This window comes from Notolabrus celidotus, chromosome 10 (genome assembly GCF_009762535.1).
Source record: "Notolabrus celidotus isolate fNotCel1 chromosome 10, fNotCel1.pri, whole genome shotgun sequence".
In the NCBI taxonomy this organism is placed as follows: Eukaryota; Metazoa; Chordata; class Actinopteri; order Labriformes; family Labridae; genus Notolabrus; species Notolabrus celidotus.
In genome coordinates, this window is record NC_048281.1 from 14,989,148 (window position 1) to 15,007,148 (window position 18,001).

At 39.6% G+C, this 18,001-nt stretch overlaps 1 protein-coding gene and 1 long non-coding RNA gene across 2 annotated transcripts in view; both read right to left on the reverse strand.

Moving 5' to 3' along the window:
* The window catches only part of agps (alkylglycerone phosphate synthase), a 28,787-nt gene extending 15,845 nt beyond the window's left edge, over positions 1 to 12,942 (reverse strand). The window contains exons 1-10 of the mRNA XM_034694307.1: positions 12,675 to 12,942; positions 9,392 to 9,481; positions 8,085 to 8,175; positions 7,853 to 7,973; positions 7,688 to 7,762; positions 6,602 to 6,673; positions 6,159 to 6,238; positions 4,793 to 4,873; positions 3,472 to 3,597; positions 3,071 to 3,179 (exon numbers count right to left, since the gene is read on the reverse strand). Of these exons, the coding sequence (XP_034550198.1) occupies positions 3,071 to 3,179; positions 3,472 to 3,597; positions 4,793 to 4,873; positions 6,159 to 6,238; positions 6,602 to 6,673; positions 7,688 to 7,762; positions 7,853 to 7,973; positions 8,085 to 8,175; positions 9,392 to 9,481; positions 12,675 to 12,862 (1,033 nt within the window). The 5' untranslated portion in view covers positions 12,863 to 12,942. The remainder of the gene's footprint in view (positions 1 to 3,070; positions 3,180 to 3,471; positions 3,598 to 4,792; positions 4,874 to 6,158; positions 6,239 to 6,601; positions 6,674 to 7,687; positions 7,763 to 7,852; positions 7,974 to 8,084; positions 8,176 to 9,391; positions 9,482 to 12,674) is intronic.
* Positions 12,943 to 15,506: 2,564 nt separating this feature from the next.
* On the reverse strand, positions 15,507 to 17,146 carry LOC117820513. The gene is made up of 2 exons (XR_004632757.1): positions 16,562 to 17,146; positions 15,507 to 15,760 (listed from the first exon to the last, which is right to left on the reverse strand). It is a non-coding gene; the product is annotated as an uncharacterized LOC117820513 (long non-coding RNA).
* Between the last annotated feature and the right edge of the window lie 855 nt (positions 17,147 to 18,001).

Genomic DNA, 18,001 nt, shown 5'->3' on the forward strand with positions numbered 1-18,001 from the left:
ATTTGCTTCTACCTTGCTACCTGCTGCTTAGGTCTGATTAGGCAGTGCATATTGAAGGTGTCATGCATATTGGTGGGGGAAAAAACTATGGCATGATATAACACTGTATAATAAGGCAATCAAATTTTAATAATCCAAGATCTTGACTGTTGGCCAAAAAGAAAAAAATAGGTGGTTTCACAATTCTTGGAACTTTTGATGAGTCTTTTTTTCGAGATATCCAATTATTGCTCAAACAAATAAAAACAATTAAATTAATTGTTAGTTACACACCAAAGCTCATATTCAAAGGTTCTCCTGGTGCGATCTAAACCAGTGACACTCCCCAGGGTTTGAATGTTCTGCTTCACTACAGACTGTGTCCATTTAGGGATACATCTCTCCTGAACATAGCCTGTTCCATTAGAAGGTGTCCTCAGAGCGTTATGGCTGTTAATGAGCCCTTTAACAGTGACACTACATGCTACACGCTGCTCCCTAGTGGCCCAGAAGAAAACGGGCCTCTATTGTACCTCTGCTCGGAACGGCTCCTACCCATGACGGCATGCACGCCAGGAGGAGCCACACAGTGAGCAAGGGGGAGGAGCCAGAGAGAGAGAGAGAGTGAGGGAGAGAGAGAGAGTTAGGGAGGAGCTAGAGAGGAGGGGAGTGAAGGAGAGTGAGTGAGTGAGAAATAAAGGGAGGTAATAAGAAGAGCAAGGTCAGGGAAACACTCGTGGGGATGAATTTAATGCAATGAAACGCTGAAGTACAACATGTTTCCATGACTATCTTTGCTAAACAATCGTTTCTATACAGGGTTAGTGTTTGAGGAGAGGAATTATTTGAGGCAAGGAGTCCCCCTGCTTTCAGTATAAGACATTTCTGGACAAAGAAAAACCTGTGCACACAACTCTGAGCAGGCTAAATCTGTCACTTTAAAATCAAAGAATTGACCAAGATTGTTAAACTAACACTGGTTGGATGCACTCTGAACTAAATTACATTCCCTATAGTTAAGCAGAGATTAGAAGAAAAGGGAGTATCATCATTGATTATTCCATTTATTCGTTACACTGGTTGAAGAAAATACTTAGCATTCAGGCTACTCCAAGGTCAGGGAGATAAGGAGTCCCGCTTGTTTGTGCAGTGAATGAGAAGCTCGAGGTTCCAACAGTAATTTCTGATAAAATGGATGAGTTCCACTTAACATGCAGAGCATAGTTGAGGGTTTTAGCGTGGTGCTTTGTTGTTGTTGTTTTTGGTGTTGTGGCCTGCTGTCAGGCTGCAGGATGTGGTTTCTGTAGTGATGAGGGAGATAATTTTAATGAGACTGTGGTGCTGTGACCTCTTGGTTCCGGCGTTAGGCCTCCCTGTAGGACATGTTCTCTCAAAGACGTGTGGTCCTGTCCCATCTCTGGTAGAAGGACCACACGTTTTTAAGCAAGCTCATCTTTAGAAAATCTTACACTACAAGCCTGTATGTGTTTAAATGATGATGCGGTATAATCATGTCTAGCGGTTGTTTTCACTCTCCTCCTTTTTTAAATGTATTCTATCATCTTTGGGGTTTTATTGGCTGTTGAAAACCTTTTTAAATAGCCTCATCTGTGTTATTCTTCCCGTTGTCATGACGCTTTTTGATGTCTTGTGTACTGCACTTTGTCTAACCTTGCCAACTCACTATAATTTATACGCTTTGCCTTTAATAACATTTACCCACAGAGCTGCACACATTTTGAATCCTTATTATTGACTTTTTTTATTAACAGTTGAGTTTTATGATATTATAATAATCCATTCAATGCCAAATTTGTATTTCACATGACCCTATCTCTAATTTTAGGATCAAATGTTCAGAATGAATGTATTTTTATAAGGAAAGAGGTACCTGCTGTTGTTTTTACTTGTTAGAATCTGTCCAACAGGCCAAAACATTCCCTGATCAGTGTCAGCAAAGAGTCACATGCTCATAAATGCAGCGTTTTAACCTCATAAGTAACTAAAGAAAGGAAATTAAAGTTCTGTGACATCACCATGGGCTTGGAAATGATTTGACAGGCTATTATATTTGTGAACATGATTAAGGAGATCTACTTTTGTTTTAAGGTAAGTAATTAAAAAGGTTATATCTTTAAATATTCAAAATAGACAACTTCTGAAATGACTCCACAGTGGACCGATAGGGACTTTACAGTAAAAAAAAAAAAAAAAAACAGATATGAAAACATACATTTAACATCAGGGAACTTCTGACAGGAGCCGTGGTGTAGGTGCTTTGTTTCTTTCCATCACTGCCATTTAAATTTTATATTCTACAACTCTTGCGTGAAATCACAATGTTTATAGCTTGTGCCGAAAAATCTTTGGGGAATTCTTTAAAGGTCAAAAACACTTGACTGACTGATACTGACTGAAAACACAAGTGTCTACAAAAACATGAAGTAGGTTTTTTGAACCACTCACACAGGTTTGGATGAACCTATCACCTAGAAGCTTATCAGCAAACCTGTTACCCTGTTGGGGTTTACTTTTTAATTTTCATAGTATTGAAAGTATTACAATTGAAATTCTAACTGATCAAATGTTGACTTATTTTTTCAGCAGGTATGATTCTGATCTTTGACACCGGTGGTAGTCTTAGTGAAATTGAAATCACTTCTAATGAGTACAAATGGAGATCTCGGCAATGATCCCGGCCCAGTCAGGGAGCAGATTGCTGAGCTTTGTAGGGTGAATATAAAGTTTGCATCCACAGCTGTTTAACATCGCGATGCCAAGAGTCTCTGAACCTCCTCATTATGTAGAGGGGAACCTGGCATATGGCAGTATTCTCTGTGGGCATTCACAAGGACAGGGCACAGCAGATGGGGTGGGGAGGACACTTGCTGGTTCCTAACTAACACCCCCTCGGATCACCTCTCCACCAGCCCTGGGTAATGAGTAAAAGGCTCAGAGCATGAGAACCGGCCTGGTGTTACTGTTTTATCTAAGACTTGTAGAACACGCACAAAACCCTCAGATAAACACTAACACACAATCCTGCTCACGTGCTGCTAAGCACTGAAATCACATGAGAGAGGTAGCATACCTTCTGAACCCATGATGAAGTGGTGAACGTCAGGCCCTGTGGACATGCGTGGCCCCTGACAGCTCTTCTCTATCACCCCTTGTGGCGTCACCATCCTTATGTGGACAACCTAGTCAGTCAGAATCCACAACAAAACAAACTTTTTAGAAACATTAAAAATAAAAACACTCATTTTATATTACATAAATCAGTTATTTCATTATCATGTACTGCATGCTTGAACATATTTCTGAAAGTATCCTGTGACCACTACATTTTTGAGTTGATGGTGAAGTCCACAAAACTTTTGCTAATAATTTCCCTCTAATAACTGTGCTGGAACTGCAGAGCACTGACTTTAACACTGTGCTTGAAACACACAGGAGGCAGGAAAGGGAAGGGTGTGTGTATGTGTGGCTCACCAGATCCTCAATGTTGCCGTAGATATTCTTCTTCATGCCTGATGCTCTGGTTGCTACCCAGCCCCCCAGGGAGCTGAACTCCATGGAGTCAGGCTCATGCCCTGTACAGTAGCCGCTCTCATTAAGCTGTGACAAGAAACAAAGAAAGTATGCGTTTGTTATTGCAGATGAAATACAGCCAAAAATGTTTGGAACACAGTGATGTAAACCCACAAGAATTTTTTAATAACAAGCAAAAAGAATGAGCAAGCAAAGGGAAAAAGATAATTGCAGCTCTGCTGCTGAATTTCACTGCCCTTATTTTGCTGCAATCCACAAACTCAGGTTTTATGGCATCATAGATTTTTACTGCAGCTTAAAATAAACCAAGTGGAAAGAGCAAAAAGACCAAAAAGAGAGATCAGTGTATTATTGTGCTGCGGTGAAATCATCTGCTCTACTGGATCACTGATGTAGATTGTAAAATAAGAGCTGACATGTTGAGGCCTTACTTATATTATAGTAACTAGAACTTCACTTTCACAAGTTTATGTTGATCTGTGAGTTATAACAGCTTTGTTTCAAACAGCTATGATGGAAAGCTGCAGCACATTCTGTTTCAACAGCCCCTCCCAATTCTTAAAATACTGAGTGGCTTCTTAGTTACTTGCCACGTGGCCACAGAAGAGGGACATAACTCTAACGGGTAGTTTCAGAGTGCGATGCACACAAAAAAAAAACCTTTACAGCAACTTCATCAGACTCCCAATCCTTACAGCTTTAAGAACAAAGTGTGGGTCATCAGGAGCCCACTCATTCTCCTCAAGGCAGCCAAAACGTATATGATCCCATCTTTAGGCAGAACATTTAATAGTAATAATAATAAGGACCTTAAAGTGCAACAACAACCCCCACCCAAAGCACAAGATGGGGGTTGAGTCAGGCCTTGTTTTATCACCACTCTCCCCTGGAAGGCAGTTTATAATGCAGACCCATCTGCTCCATCAAAATGGCCCAGTCTAAATGCAGAGCTGGCGTCTGCTTTAGATGCAGCTCACGCATTCCTCTACATCAAACGCTCGCTCCTTCTCCATTTTTCTGAATTAGCTTGATGGTGCCATCTGCTCATGACCGCCGCCTCACTCTCTAATCTCTCCCCTTCAGCACTCTGCTCCTGTCTCACTCTCCTCCTAAACCCTGCTGGATCTACTGAGCAGAAAGCACCAAGGTGACTGAGCATGGCCAACCTGTGAGCGGCCACACGGCTTGATTGTTGGCATGGCATTTTACGGCGATGTAAGTTCTTTCGGTGGAGGAATATGGATGGATGAGGAGCACTTACCAATCTCTCCAAATCCTGACCGACAATGCCAGCTTCCACATGGGCGGTTAAATTCTTCTCGTCAACCCACAGAATGCGGTTCTGAAAAATGAAAACATAACAGAGGAGGTCATAAAAACATTCTGTGTAAATGCTTTATGCCATGCAACATGAAATAAGTACTTTCTGAGGCGTTTGTTTCAGTTGGCGAACATGAAGAAAAGCTGTACATTTGATGCAGGTCACAATCTTAAAATAGAAAAAAAAAGGTGTCTTCCAACATCTGTCATCTAAATGTTAAACTTTCTTACTTTGTCATATTGACTTGAAATATCCTGGAATATTTTAGCTTATAAAACTGCAACTTTTGCACAGATATGTCCTTCGAGCCTGACGGTCACATGTCTGAGGATAAATGTGCGCAGAGGGGCTAAGGGACGGAGACATTTTCCTCAAGGTTAAACTCAATTTAACATCCAATTCCAAATATATGCCTCTTATTTGGGCCGCTGGGCACGTGGCCTACCCCTACCTGCAGGAGGTCATTTCACACCTGCCATCAATTATTCTCCAGAGGTAGTAAACTTTATGTTACAACCGCATTGCTCCTTTCATGTGCTCTCATCGGAGCCAAGCCCACCTCTGACCCCTGACACAGAGCGCTGTTCACTGGTGTCTGTGGCACCAAACTCAATGAGCAGTGGGCTAGCGGCATCCGGACAGCTTATATATCACCTCTATGTGAGAGGGATCAAAGGAGCTGTACTGTACTGATGATTATTATGTATTAGATCTTATGTTGAATTATCTAATAAAAGGACCGTGGTGTTCAAGGTGAGATGCTTGAGATTTCATTACAACTGATGATTGATACTCCAGTGACTCATTAAGCATGCTTAAAAAAGAACTAGACTGTGTCTCTTTTACACACGATAAATATGATAATCCAACAAAAAACATTATATGCTGGTTTATACGTGAAAAATGCTTCTTAAATTACTACATTTTATCGAGTCTAAAATCCAAATGTGTTCAATTTACATGCATGAAAAAATATTTCAGATGACTGAACAGTTATAACTTGAAATATCATTCTGAATATTTATTTAATTTTCTGTAATGCAACACCATGTAATTCACATAGTACTAAGGCTACACTGCTGCCACTAAGTTCTGTGCTGTTCAGAAAGAGAGCGAGAGCCAATCAGAAAATCTGATATGACATGTGTTCTTAAATCAATCATCAAAGACTTACAACAAATTACAAAAAACAATAACACTTGTTAAGACCTATAAAAAGACCACCATACAAAAAGTCATGTTTTATAAACTATGAGTTTGATGATAACACTTTGACACTTGGGACACACGGGTTGTGTTTCTGTACCATCTGTGAGGTATCCAGAGAAACGATGGAGCGGGTTTCCTCTGGAGGGCACTCTAGTGCGCTTGAGACACTCGTCCCTCCTGAGAGAGAAAAACAACAGTTAAAATAAGACTTAGAGCAAATAAGCACTCAAATGTACCACAGGATTATACTGGAGGCTCTACAGGTCCTGTGTTAGTTTCACAAAGATAGACAAATGTTTTAAAAATGAAAGAGGTTTCAAAGCTGTAACAGAACGTATACAGATACAGTGTATGAGCTTTGATTGGTGGCTCAGTAGGATGCATCCAAATATTTTTTTGTCACTCCAGTACAAAAAAAAGAAAAAGGAATATATTCCTGAAGTATTTGCCGCGCTATGACTTCATATATTTTCACAAAAGGATGGAAAGAAACATTATAGAAAGTATAAAACAGTGATGTAGTACTTTGGATTTACTCACCTCCATATGGCATCAAACAAACATTATGTTTGCACGCCAGTTCAACAAGTTTCACCACATCACTGTGGCAGTCTGTAAAGACACAGTATATGATTTAAAAAATGAGCAGCCATCATAAAGGACAAGCTTTCATTTACAGTCCTCTATTGCATTCATAAATTAAGAGCTCAGATAATAACCTGAGACACACTGCATAAGAAATAAATATGGCACATAACACTGTGTATACAGAAGACGATAAATAAATGTATATGGCCAGAGCCATTAGAGCCGGGGGACCAGCAGAGGGAGAGGGGGGGCAGGTTTTGATGTGCCTGTTGGTTGTGATCTGCCAGGGACTTTCCTCAGGCAGACTGCACGAAGCCACGCTCTCTGGGGGCGGGATGTGCTGGATCGATACAAACGTGCTTTAGCCAATCATGAAGCCCACATCCATTCACATCCAGAGGCAATACCCACCCACATGGATGTGCTTGACTGGCCTCAAGTGCTTTCAGGGGTGGTGAGAAATGCCTGCATACTGGTAAACGTTGCCATCCAATTAAACACACAGCGACTGCCATCAGATTAGAGCTCAACAAACTAAAGCTACCTTTTCTAAAAACACAGTTTGACTTGTGGGTTCCACTCAGGGATGCAAACGACAGGTCAAAATATCGATGACATGCACAGAAGATAAGAGATAATGAGAGAAGGAAAAATAAAATTTTTGCACCTGTTTTGATGAAATGATACCTACAGTCGCTCTGTGATTTGCTGCCCATTTGGGAGCCTGCTAATCAAGTTTCAGCTATCAGTCAACACTCATTTGCATGATAAAATAATGCCAGTCATAACAAGAGAAAAGCAATCTCAGAATCATAATTCATGGGTGTACTGTGCTGGGCCAGGACGTGGAGTATTGGGTGTCAACCGTCCTCCCCCTGACGCTTCTTATTAAGCCTCCACTCATACATATTAATATCCCTGCCTCTGCAGAGATTAACCCTTTAAATCACCTAAGCCAGTAGGGGGGGATCAGAGATGCTACGTGGGAGGAGGAGAACAGGCAGATTTAAAAAAACCAACAACACTATCTGAACTTACTTGGCCATACCACCATATCAGGAACACGGCCAATTTTCCCTTCTCGAACGGCAAAGATCTCGTGTAAGCAATGGCCTGGAAGACAAACAACCCAGCAATGAGACGACACAACCACAAAAAAAAGTAGAAATGTTCTTCAACAATTAAAGATTCAAACAATCTTACCGTGGCCGCGAAACACTCGGTCCTCTGCATCATGAGAGAAGGGAATACCTGTGGATTTCACATCCTCCACAAAGGCCTCGTTAAGAGTGGGAGGCTGCACAGCACTGCTCGTCAGAGGAAGCTGGAATAAAAACAGAAATGATCAGTTGTGATTTTAGTAACTGTGAGCGAGTGCTTGTTTTTGATATTCACTGACAAAAAAAGCAACAGAATAAGTATGAATGAGACTCACTGTTGGTGGAGCTTTGTGCTGCAAACTGGCTCCAAATGTTTCTTCTATCCAATCTTTCAGAGCAGGGATGATCATACCACTTAGTCTATACCTGAGATGTGTGTAAAGGGAGACAATTTATAACCTCACATCTAAGTGATTTTTACTACTGGAAGTCAAAACCCTCAATTGAAAACATCCAAATGCTTGACTGGGCTTTTTTTATTTTGAAATCCACATCTGTCTCTAATAAGAACAGAGTGTGAGGTTTGAGTCCAAAGAGGTTATTAGGCGAGTTGAGCAGCAGTGACAGTGGTGTCTCTGTGACCGCCCTCGCCATCCCTTGCATAATTGAGCTGCTGGCACAGCTTGGGCCAGCCCATCAGGGTGCTGTGCTGTGCCTTTGTCCAAGAGAGCATGAAACACACTCTGTAATGAAAAAGCCTCTGTCACAGTGAGCGCGGAGGAGGAGGAGGAGAATAACATCTCAGACATCCATTCAGCTATGCTGCAGCCTTTGTTTCTGTACACCACACAGGTAGCTTTTCAGGCAGGCAGGCACAGAGCGGTTTGTAGCAACTGCTCACACCAGAGGAAACCATATGATGTGCAACATCCTGTTCAGCTTGACTCATTACTCAAAATACTTCCTCATATGCAACGTGCCATTCCTCTGTGTTTACAGTGGGACAAGCAGAGCTGTCTCTTCCAGAGGCATACGTCATGATTACAATAAAAAGACTCATCCATACATCTTCCTCTGTTATGTGAGACAAGGATAAAGGAGCTGGACGAGCATTACTCTCTGAAGGCATTTTCACTTATCTCATGGACAACTGGCTTTATTTTTTTTTGACACTTAAAAATTCAAACTAAACCCTTTTTTTTCTCCTCCAATTGCCATTGAATTACCATTTACCCACAAGTCTCCAGAGACACATCAATAATTGTAAACATAACATGCTCCATTTTTTAACAGACTGGAAAGTGGTTTCTGTTAATGAGCTACAGACTTTGGGAGTGCTGGAAATCACTAACCTTCTCAGATGACTATGAGCAGTTTTAAATGCCAGCCACTAGGTGGCAGTAGCACCACATTACTGTGATTGTAGGAGACAGCAGCTGAATTCAAAAGCTGAGTATCTGCAAAGAGTGATCGATATATAACCCTAGCTTCATCACACACAAACACATGGATGCTGAAGCTGGACACAGTGGCTGTACTAGAAAAAGATGAGAGGCTGTGAGTGAGCCAATGAGTTTACTAGAGAGTCAACAGGTATGTCTAAACAGTGTATCAAAGGGGGTGATGTGATATGATGCAGTACCTTTTGCCAGTGAATTCTGCTTGCCCTTTCTTGTTGAAAAGGAATTTTGAATCGCTGTATCCCCAGCCGTTCCATTTCATAATCTCCTGCCTGTGGGAAAACAAACAGTGTCAGTGGTTCAGTTACATACACCTTAGAGTAATGTTGAGACATGACACACCATCAGAGGGGTGAGGGTGTTTGCAGGGGTGCTTTATACTTTGTTATTCTGGAAGAGGGAGAGTCATTGCTGAAATTAAGATTTTTCACATGCTCATATTTCTAACACTCTGCTGTAAAGTCCTTATTTCAGTGAGTCATTGACAGCTTTTGCATTCATTTCAGGTGGAGCTGGCTATCAGGCAGCACATTTACAACATGGGAGGATGCAGCAGACACACACCAAGAGTACTTCCTAGCTGCCTTCCTTTACACACCGGCTCTCTAATACACATCTTGTTGACGGTGTAATACAAAAGCAGAAGCGTCATATTCACGCTGAATTTCCATGCACAGAGGAAGCTAGCAGACACTCCCTCTGCTGTGAGCCATTTCCCATCTAACACATTAAACTGTTTTACATTATTGCACCCTGCAGGCACTCTTATCCATAGCCACTTTCAATACTGCTCAGGTTTCTGTGATAAGGACCCAACGTTTGTGCTGTGGTCACAAGCTTTGGATAATTATTTAGCACATGTATCCACTTTAAGAAGACAAGCACGAGCTGTAGTATAAAACCGAAGTTCAGCCAAAGCTACAAAAGATGTGGATGCCACTACCATCCCATCGCTTTTGGAAGAGGTGTTACATTACAATCAACAGCATTACAACAAAAGATGATGCAGTCTTTGTTAGTCTATGTTCCAACAGAGCATCTGTGCTGTCCTCTCACAGAGAAACACATAACTCATGGGTCACTTGGGATGGAATTCTAACACAGCAGCATAAAAGCTATAACTAAGATTAATTCTGACATCATGTAGTTTTCTTTCGATCAAGAGCGAGTACAAAAAGGTGTTGTTTTAACAGATCAGTGCCATATCTAAAATGTTTACCCAGCCACTGGAAGAATAAAGTTTTATCAATAAATGTGGCAAGTATGAGGCGAGGTAAGTCAGTCCACGCCTCTGTTGCTCTTCTTGAAGTTTCCTCCACCTACTTGTCCCTAACCCCACCCGCCCCACCCCTCCTACATTTTTAGGGTAATTCATTGCTTATTTGAATCAAGTGTCTCGAGGGTAAAAATGCTGCATGCTGTGTTGATATTGAGGACCGTGGAGGAAAACGAATGATGTAATTCTATCAACACAACTGAAAATATCTCATTTAAAATGCAGACCTGTCAATAAAAAAAACAAAAAAAACAGGCAATAAAAGTGAAGTTTTATCTCTGAAAACTGTCTGCCAGTTAGGGTTCATGATTGCAGTAGTTGTTGGTTGTAAATTAGGGGAGACAAGGTGGTGCAAAAACAGACCTAGAGCACAAACACACCTGTAGGAGCCGAAGAAGCACACTTTTTAATTGATATATTTTATTCTCACTCACATGCCAAATATTGGGCTCCAATAATCCACCATGCTGATAATTGGTCGACCCCAACTGAATACTGTGCAAGCACCATTTTGTATCAAGTTCAGTAATGTATTCATAGAATGATGTTTCTAAAGCTTCTCCAAAAAGAAACAACAGCTGATATAAGATGTGATTGAATCTTAAACTTTCAGACATCAACTCAAATTCTTCAATCCTCATGCAGGGAGGATTTATGGTAGAGCTGTTGTGTTGCACTCCATCAGTCTTACTGTGTGTCTATGTGTACTTTACTAACTGGCAAATGTATAAATTGATAAGTCATCCAAATGAAGGCAGAAGTTAATCTATCTTTTAGAAAATGCATGAGCTGGGCTGAGGCTGATACCTAAAAGTTGTTAACATAAAAACTGAAACCTAACACAACCTGCAAATCAGGATTCCTGCCTGAAACAACTCAACCTACCATACCAGAAAGGCAGCATTAAGAATTTTTGTAAAATAGTCTGAGGAGGGTCTTTGGTACTTTTCCAAAGAAACACTGACTATTTGATCTTTCACTGGTACAGTATGATGTGGCCATGCACAATCAAACAAATGACATGGACAAATGTGATGTTTGGCACCTGAGTGCACCTACTTCTGAACATTACAACACTATCACATGTCTCTTCTCACTGATAGAAATCTTAAATGTGTTGCTCTAAAGCTGGTTTCCTTTGAACTACTGTATTACGACATACAGGCGTAATTACGACATAATTGATGCACAAACCTGATGACTGTGTGACTTCATTCCTGTAGCACTTTCTGTATACTACCTCCCTACCCTGTAGAGTGTAAACAAACACACTGGGCTATGAGCCATGACATTTTTATCTAAGTGTCATATTGACCGGAGCAGGATATGATGAATTTCACAGCTCCAAGTTCTGATTCTTTAGTAGTAGTTTGGTTTGTTTAGCTTCAGCTGTTTACTCAGACTGACACTAGATGTCAGTACAGTGTGGTGGTGGGGTTGTCTCATAAGGAATTGAGCTGCCAATAGGTTGAAAGTCAGACCACTACTTGTACGAACCAATCAGAAACAGACAGAAGTTTCACTGGGATTGCTATTGGAAATAAGAAGTCTTAAAGATGTCTTAATAATATCTTAAATCCCTGTTTGGGGAATTAAGAAAAGGCATTCATTCTTTTAACCAACAACCTTACATGTGATATGATTAAGTAGTAACTATGGAGGTTTAAACTATATGACAAAACTGATGGATCAATGAATACATAACGACCATGGGCAAATATTGCATTAATAGTGTAGTGGATTAAACCGTCCCCAATTGAATCCAGTTACTCTGCTGTGTGAATCATCTGGAAAGTGCCAGAAGCTTAGCCATACTTTCACATCTGTCTACAGCTTTACTAGCGTCACGTTAAGGTACAAACTATCATACGACGAGTTAAATAGACAATTACAAGCTACGAAATGAGATAAACTTTTAGAAAGTCGATCACAAAAATGACAAACTTCTACCTAGCCGCACCCACTCCTTAGCAAATGTACTCTGTAGCGAAGTAAGGTTAGCTAGCAGGCTAATTAAAACCAGCTTTAGTCGTCTGTCTAAACGCTGCTAATGCTCGGATAAGAAAGGGGAGTCAGTCTGCAAATGCATGTCATCCTATTAGTACTTGTTAAGAAACTACTGCTTATAATAACTAGCTAAGCCAGAGATGATAGACTCTCTCGTCCACCGCTCCATCACAGCCTCGTACCTCCTCCTCGGCACAGTATTCCCCGAGCTGGAAGCGTCTGTTTTGATGATTTGGCCTTTGCACTCTTCGGCGAGGATGGTCGAGTCATCGTCCACGGGTCTCTGTAGATGTCCGGCGATGATACTCAGTCTTTGCTGTGCAATTCGCTGCCTGTCGGAGCTGCTGCCGCCGCTGCTGTTGGACGCCATGCTGCTTCCGTGTTTGTTAAGGGAGGGAGAGGATCCATGAGCGGGCCGGCTGTCAGAGGTCAGCAGCACAGGGAGAGGATGCTGCGTTCAGAGCCCGTCGGAAATATCACACTCAGTCACATACATTACCCAAACAACAGTGATATGTTGTAATGTATCTCCTGCTACGTTTAGAAATTGTAAATAAACGATGATACTGAAATTGTAGGATTCAATTATTTGCTACAATGTATGTAATTTTTTGCATAGTTGTTGGGTAGCCTATGTTAAAAGGTTAAAGGCATTTGCCCAGAATAGTGGTGAAACTATAAGGTTATCAAACTATCAGGAGTTTGGCAGACAAATCTCTTTTAAAAAATATTATAATCAAATAAACTTTCGAGTCATTTGCTGCCTGAAAAGCTTAACACATTCTTATTCTAGCCTCTATATAGGCTATAAGTATTTTCCTTTTTTAAAACTATTATAGCAATCTTTATTTTTAGATTCTACAGTTTAAGTTTGGAAGAAAATAAAAAAACATAAATAGGATTGTTGGTGTGTGGGAGCGATGAAAATACGTAATGGTTTGCATAGTTGTTGGGTAGCCTATGTTAAAAGGTTAAAAGACATTTGCCCAGAATAGTGGTGAAACTATAAGGTTATCAAACTATCAGGAGTTTGGCAGACAAATCTCTTTTAAAAATTATTATAATCAGATAAACATTAGAGTCATTTACTGCCTGAAAAGCCTAACACATTCTTATTCTAGCCTCTTTATAGGCTATAAGTATTTTCCTTTTTTAAAACTATTATAGCAATCTTTGTTTTTAGATTTTACAGTTTAAGTTTGGAAGAAAATAAAAAAAAACATAAATGGGATTGTTGGTGTGTGGGAGCGATGAACGATTTTTGGATAGTTGTTTGGTAGCCTATGTTAAAAGGTTAAAAGACATTTGCCCAGAGTAGTGGTGAAACTATAAGGTAATAATAATAATAATAATAATAAATGTTGGAAAACAAGTGTTGATAATCATGAGGGGTTTACTTTTGATTGTAGGTGTAAATATGAAGATAATATATGAAGATTTGACATGTGGGAGTGCACTAGTATAATGCCAGAAAATAGTGGATAAAGGGGTAGGATTAGATATTTTTTAACTTCCTACGGCTCCTTTTCGCACATGTAAAGTAAAATGTCTCAGTGTTTGCTCATGGAACTGATTGATTTTGGTTCTTTTGTATAACTATTTCTTCTTTTCTACTTGTATGTTTTTTTCTATTTTACTTTTGCATGATCAAAATAAAGACATCAAATCAAATCAAAAGAATCCAAATTTTATTTATAAAGCACTTTTCAAGAACTCAAAGACACTGTGCAATTTTAAAATCAATACAAGCAAGGAACACAAATCAAACAAAACAACAATACAATCACAAATTAAAAGCTAACTTTAAAAGGTGAGTTTTTAATAGAGATTTGAATGTTGAAGGGTCAGAGCAGTTTTGGATATGAGTGGGGAGTGAGTTCCAGAGGGTGGGGGCAGCTATGGAGAAGGCTCTGTCCCCCCCACCCCCCCCCCCACCCCCGGTTATCAAACTATTAGGAGTTTGGCAGACAAATCTCTTTTAAAAATCATTATAATCAAATAAACTTTCGAGTCTTTTACTGCCTGAAAAGCCTAACACATTCTTCTTCTAGCCTCTAAAACTAAACGTTATTGCAATCTTTATTTTTAGATTTTACAGTTTAAATTTGGAAGAAAATTAAAAAAAACATAAATGGGGTTGTTGGTCTGTGGGAGCGACGAAAATAAATGTCATGCTAAAAGCTTTATTATGAAGAATTTCCACTTTTACTTGAAAACGTAGTAGTTAAAAAAAGAGACGTTCACTCTAAAATATGAACTAGGAGCAGAGGAGCACCTGAAAGCACCATTTAATGTATTTCCCAGCATGCCTTGCGATACACGACTGGTTACCAAAGCCCACATTCACTCCATTGACTGTTCAGACTGGAATTCAAAGTCAGTTTCCAAAGTTGTGACAAGATAATACAATTATTTCAGGTTTTGTCGTCTGACTGCATTAAATCCTCGATAAATGAAGAGCCATTCAAACACTGGGTCGTTTTGGCATTAAAGACTTAGACACATGAATGTAGCTTAGGCCTACTCTATGATTGAGTTAAAAGTGGAAACATAAAGTTCATCACACCAGTTAGCTATAAGTTGGAATTTTGCATGGCCTACTTTTATTAATTGTACTACTGTTGGCGACAGCAAAGCTAGCATGTATGACAATATAACCCTAGTTTATGAGACTTTCTCTTTTATTGCATTGTCAGCCACATTAAAAAAATACATTTTTTTTGGAGACAACTTATTAAAGCAGTATAAGTCTATTTAAAGTCAGAAGTCCTCATGTGTTTTTGGTGTGGTTTTAAAAACTGAGAGCAACCTGAAACGTGACTTCACTGTTTACCTGACTACCTCACCTCTACTCAGTCACCTGACCAGCATGACCACTGGTTCCATATGGCACACTGCAGTGCCCTCTAAGTAATGATTTAACACAAAGTTAGACTACATCAGCTACAAAATACCACTTCAGAATACAAATTAACCATGGTTTGAATCTAAAAAAAGACAGAGGCTGTAAAAAGTGCTTGAAACAGAAGGAAACTTTATTTTAGAAAACAGTTCATGTGTCACCACTGCAGTAAATTTAAATGTCCAGATGTTGGAGGATTTTTCCCACAGGCTAAAGTATTAACTCCCAAAACAAAGTTCTGTAATGCACTGACTGCGAGCAATTAGAGTCTAAGTGTATCACAGAACTTTATTTGGAAAGCCACAGTGCCACCTCATAGGTTTGTCCTTGTGCAGGACCTTATCCTCCTCATGGCTGCTCCTTATCCTGTACAAAAAGCAATAAAAACAGGGCATCAACTTTTAATATCTCTTTTCACTGTATTGACTTCAATGTAAAACATATAACTCCAAATAGAATAGTTGTTGAAATTTGTATAAGATGTATAAGTATGACTTGTAGGCTTTGAGCACTGGGTCTATAGAAAGGCTTGCTGTGTGGTGGGTTGTCATTAGAGTAACACCAGTGAAGCAGGTCAGATTGGGACTTTTTCCACTTTGACTGCTTTCCACAGATATTATACATATGTATATTAAATGACCAAATATAATTTGGGCTTGTGTTAAAATCAAGACATTCTTCCAACCAGTAATTGATCCCTAAAATTATTTACTTACCCTTTAAACTCGGCCATCTGTTTGGTTACAACCTTACTAATAACCAGTCTGAATCAGCTGAAATGTTGGAAGTTTACAGTCCTGTAGTGTAATCTTTAATTACAACGAGATTACTTCACTCTTGCGTCCATGTGTCATTGATTCTACCTGTTGAGCTTTCACAACTTTTTTTTGAAAACACAATTCCCTAGACAGTGAGTTATTGATTACAAATGACCAGATGTAATGTAGGAATGAGGAAAGTGCAGAAAGATGAAGGATTATTCAGTTTTGTCAGTTTGACGATGCATGACACTTGCCACTTCAGCAGCAGTAAAGTGGAAGCAACTTTCAAAGTGCAAAATGACCCATCAAAATGAAGAGTGTCTATAATCTAAACACATCTTTGTAAAGATCTATACTAGAAGTAATGTGATGGAGACAAAAAAAAGTTCTGCGAGTCGTACTATACCTGATGAAGGTAGACGCAAAGGAACCAGCTGCAATCCAACACGAGGGGGCAAGTAGTCTGGATCACAAAAATGCAAAAGCAGAAAGCGATGTGAGCACTTTGCAAGCCATAGCCGGATTCACTCTGCAAACGCCTGTTTTCACTGCGGTCGGTGTCCGTCTGCGGACTTGCAGCGCTCCAGTCGTAAGGTGGCCGTCGCCGCTTTTACCTTTTCTTCCCCCAGTCCTGTGCACTTCACTATATGCAGCTGGAAGAATGTCGACGTGGAGCTGCCAAACGTGAACGCGTGCTCATGAGCGCGCATGAGAGGGGGAAAAATAGGCTTTTTAGTGTAATTTCACGCAGTGGCACAGTGAGCTGCACTTTAGTGTGAGCTTCTTCACAGATAGGTGCCACAGCCAGGACTGAGTCTGTCTTATTACCTTGACATATTTCTAAAGCAACTTAATTACATAGATCCGACTTCTTCCTTACGCTGAGGTGTTAGAATGAATCGAATTTAATTAACTTTGAGTATTTTATAAGCCTTTACAACTTCATTGATAAACAATAGCCAGAGTTTTGAAATGGCTTTGTACAATAATTAACACAGACTACTTGAATAATAAAGAGTTGAACTTACCTTTTAGAATATATCATCTTCATGTCTACTAAGTATCCAGCTGTAGTGTTTTGATCTAGCCTATAGGCCTAAATGTTTTTATACAGTTCTTACAATGGAGTCAATAACTTCTGCATTTTCAGTTACAGCACCAGAAGTATGAGGAATTCAGACACTACACTTAAGTAAAGTTGCAATGTCACATTAAAGTAACTTAACTTCTGCAGTGTGAAGTCCTGCAAATGCCCAAAACCATTACTTTGAATGCACATGTTTCTTTCTTTTCTTGTGTACCCCAGACAATTAATTTATAGAAAGCATGCAACACTACAAAGTTATTGTGCTAAAGGTTTTTGTATATGTTTTGCTGATACATTCATTGAAGATTTACAATGTTGTTCTATGTTTAACTGCTCCACATGAAGGGTTGTTCAGTCTATGAGTTTGCAATCTCTAGTCACATAACTAAACTTTTATCAACTTTTCCACTTGTGCACTTTTTGTATGTTTCAAACTGAAGGTACATTTTACATACATAAATAAAACAGTTGGCTTATAAATGTTGTTTAGATAGGTAAAAGTATCTTTTCAAACTATTATTAATTAGAAACAACTGAAAATACTCAAGTAAAACACAAAAAACTCAAAATTGTCCCTAAACAGCTCCGTCAATAAAAGAATGTTAATGTAAATAGTTACTTTCCACCTTTGTTATATTAGTCTGCCATACTCTGATTCAAGTGAAAAGTTACTTTATGTTATGTCACTATTTAGTGATGTGTTCAAAAGGCTGTTCTCTAACTAGCATTATAACATTTTATGAGTCAGAAACAACAAAC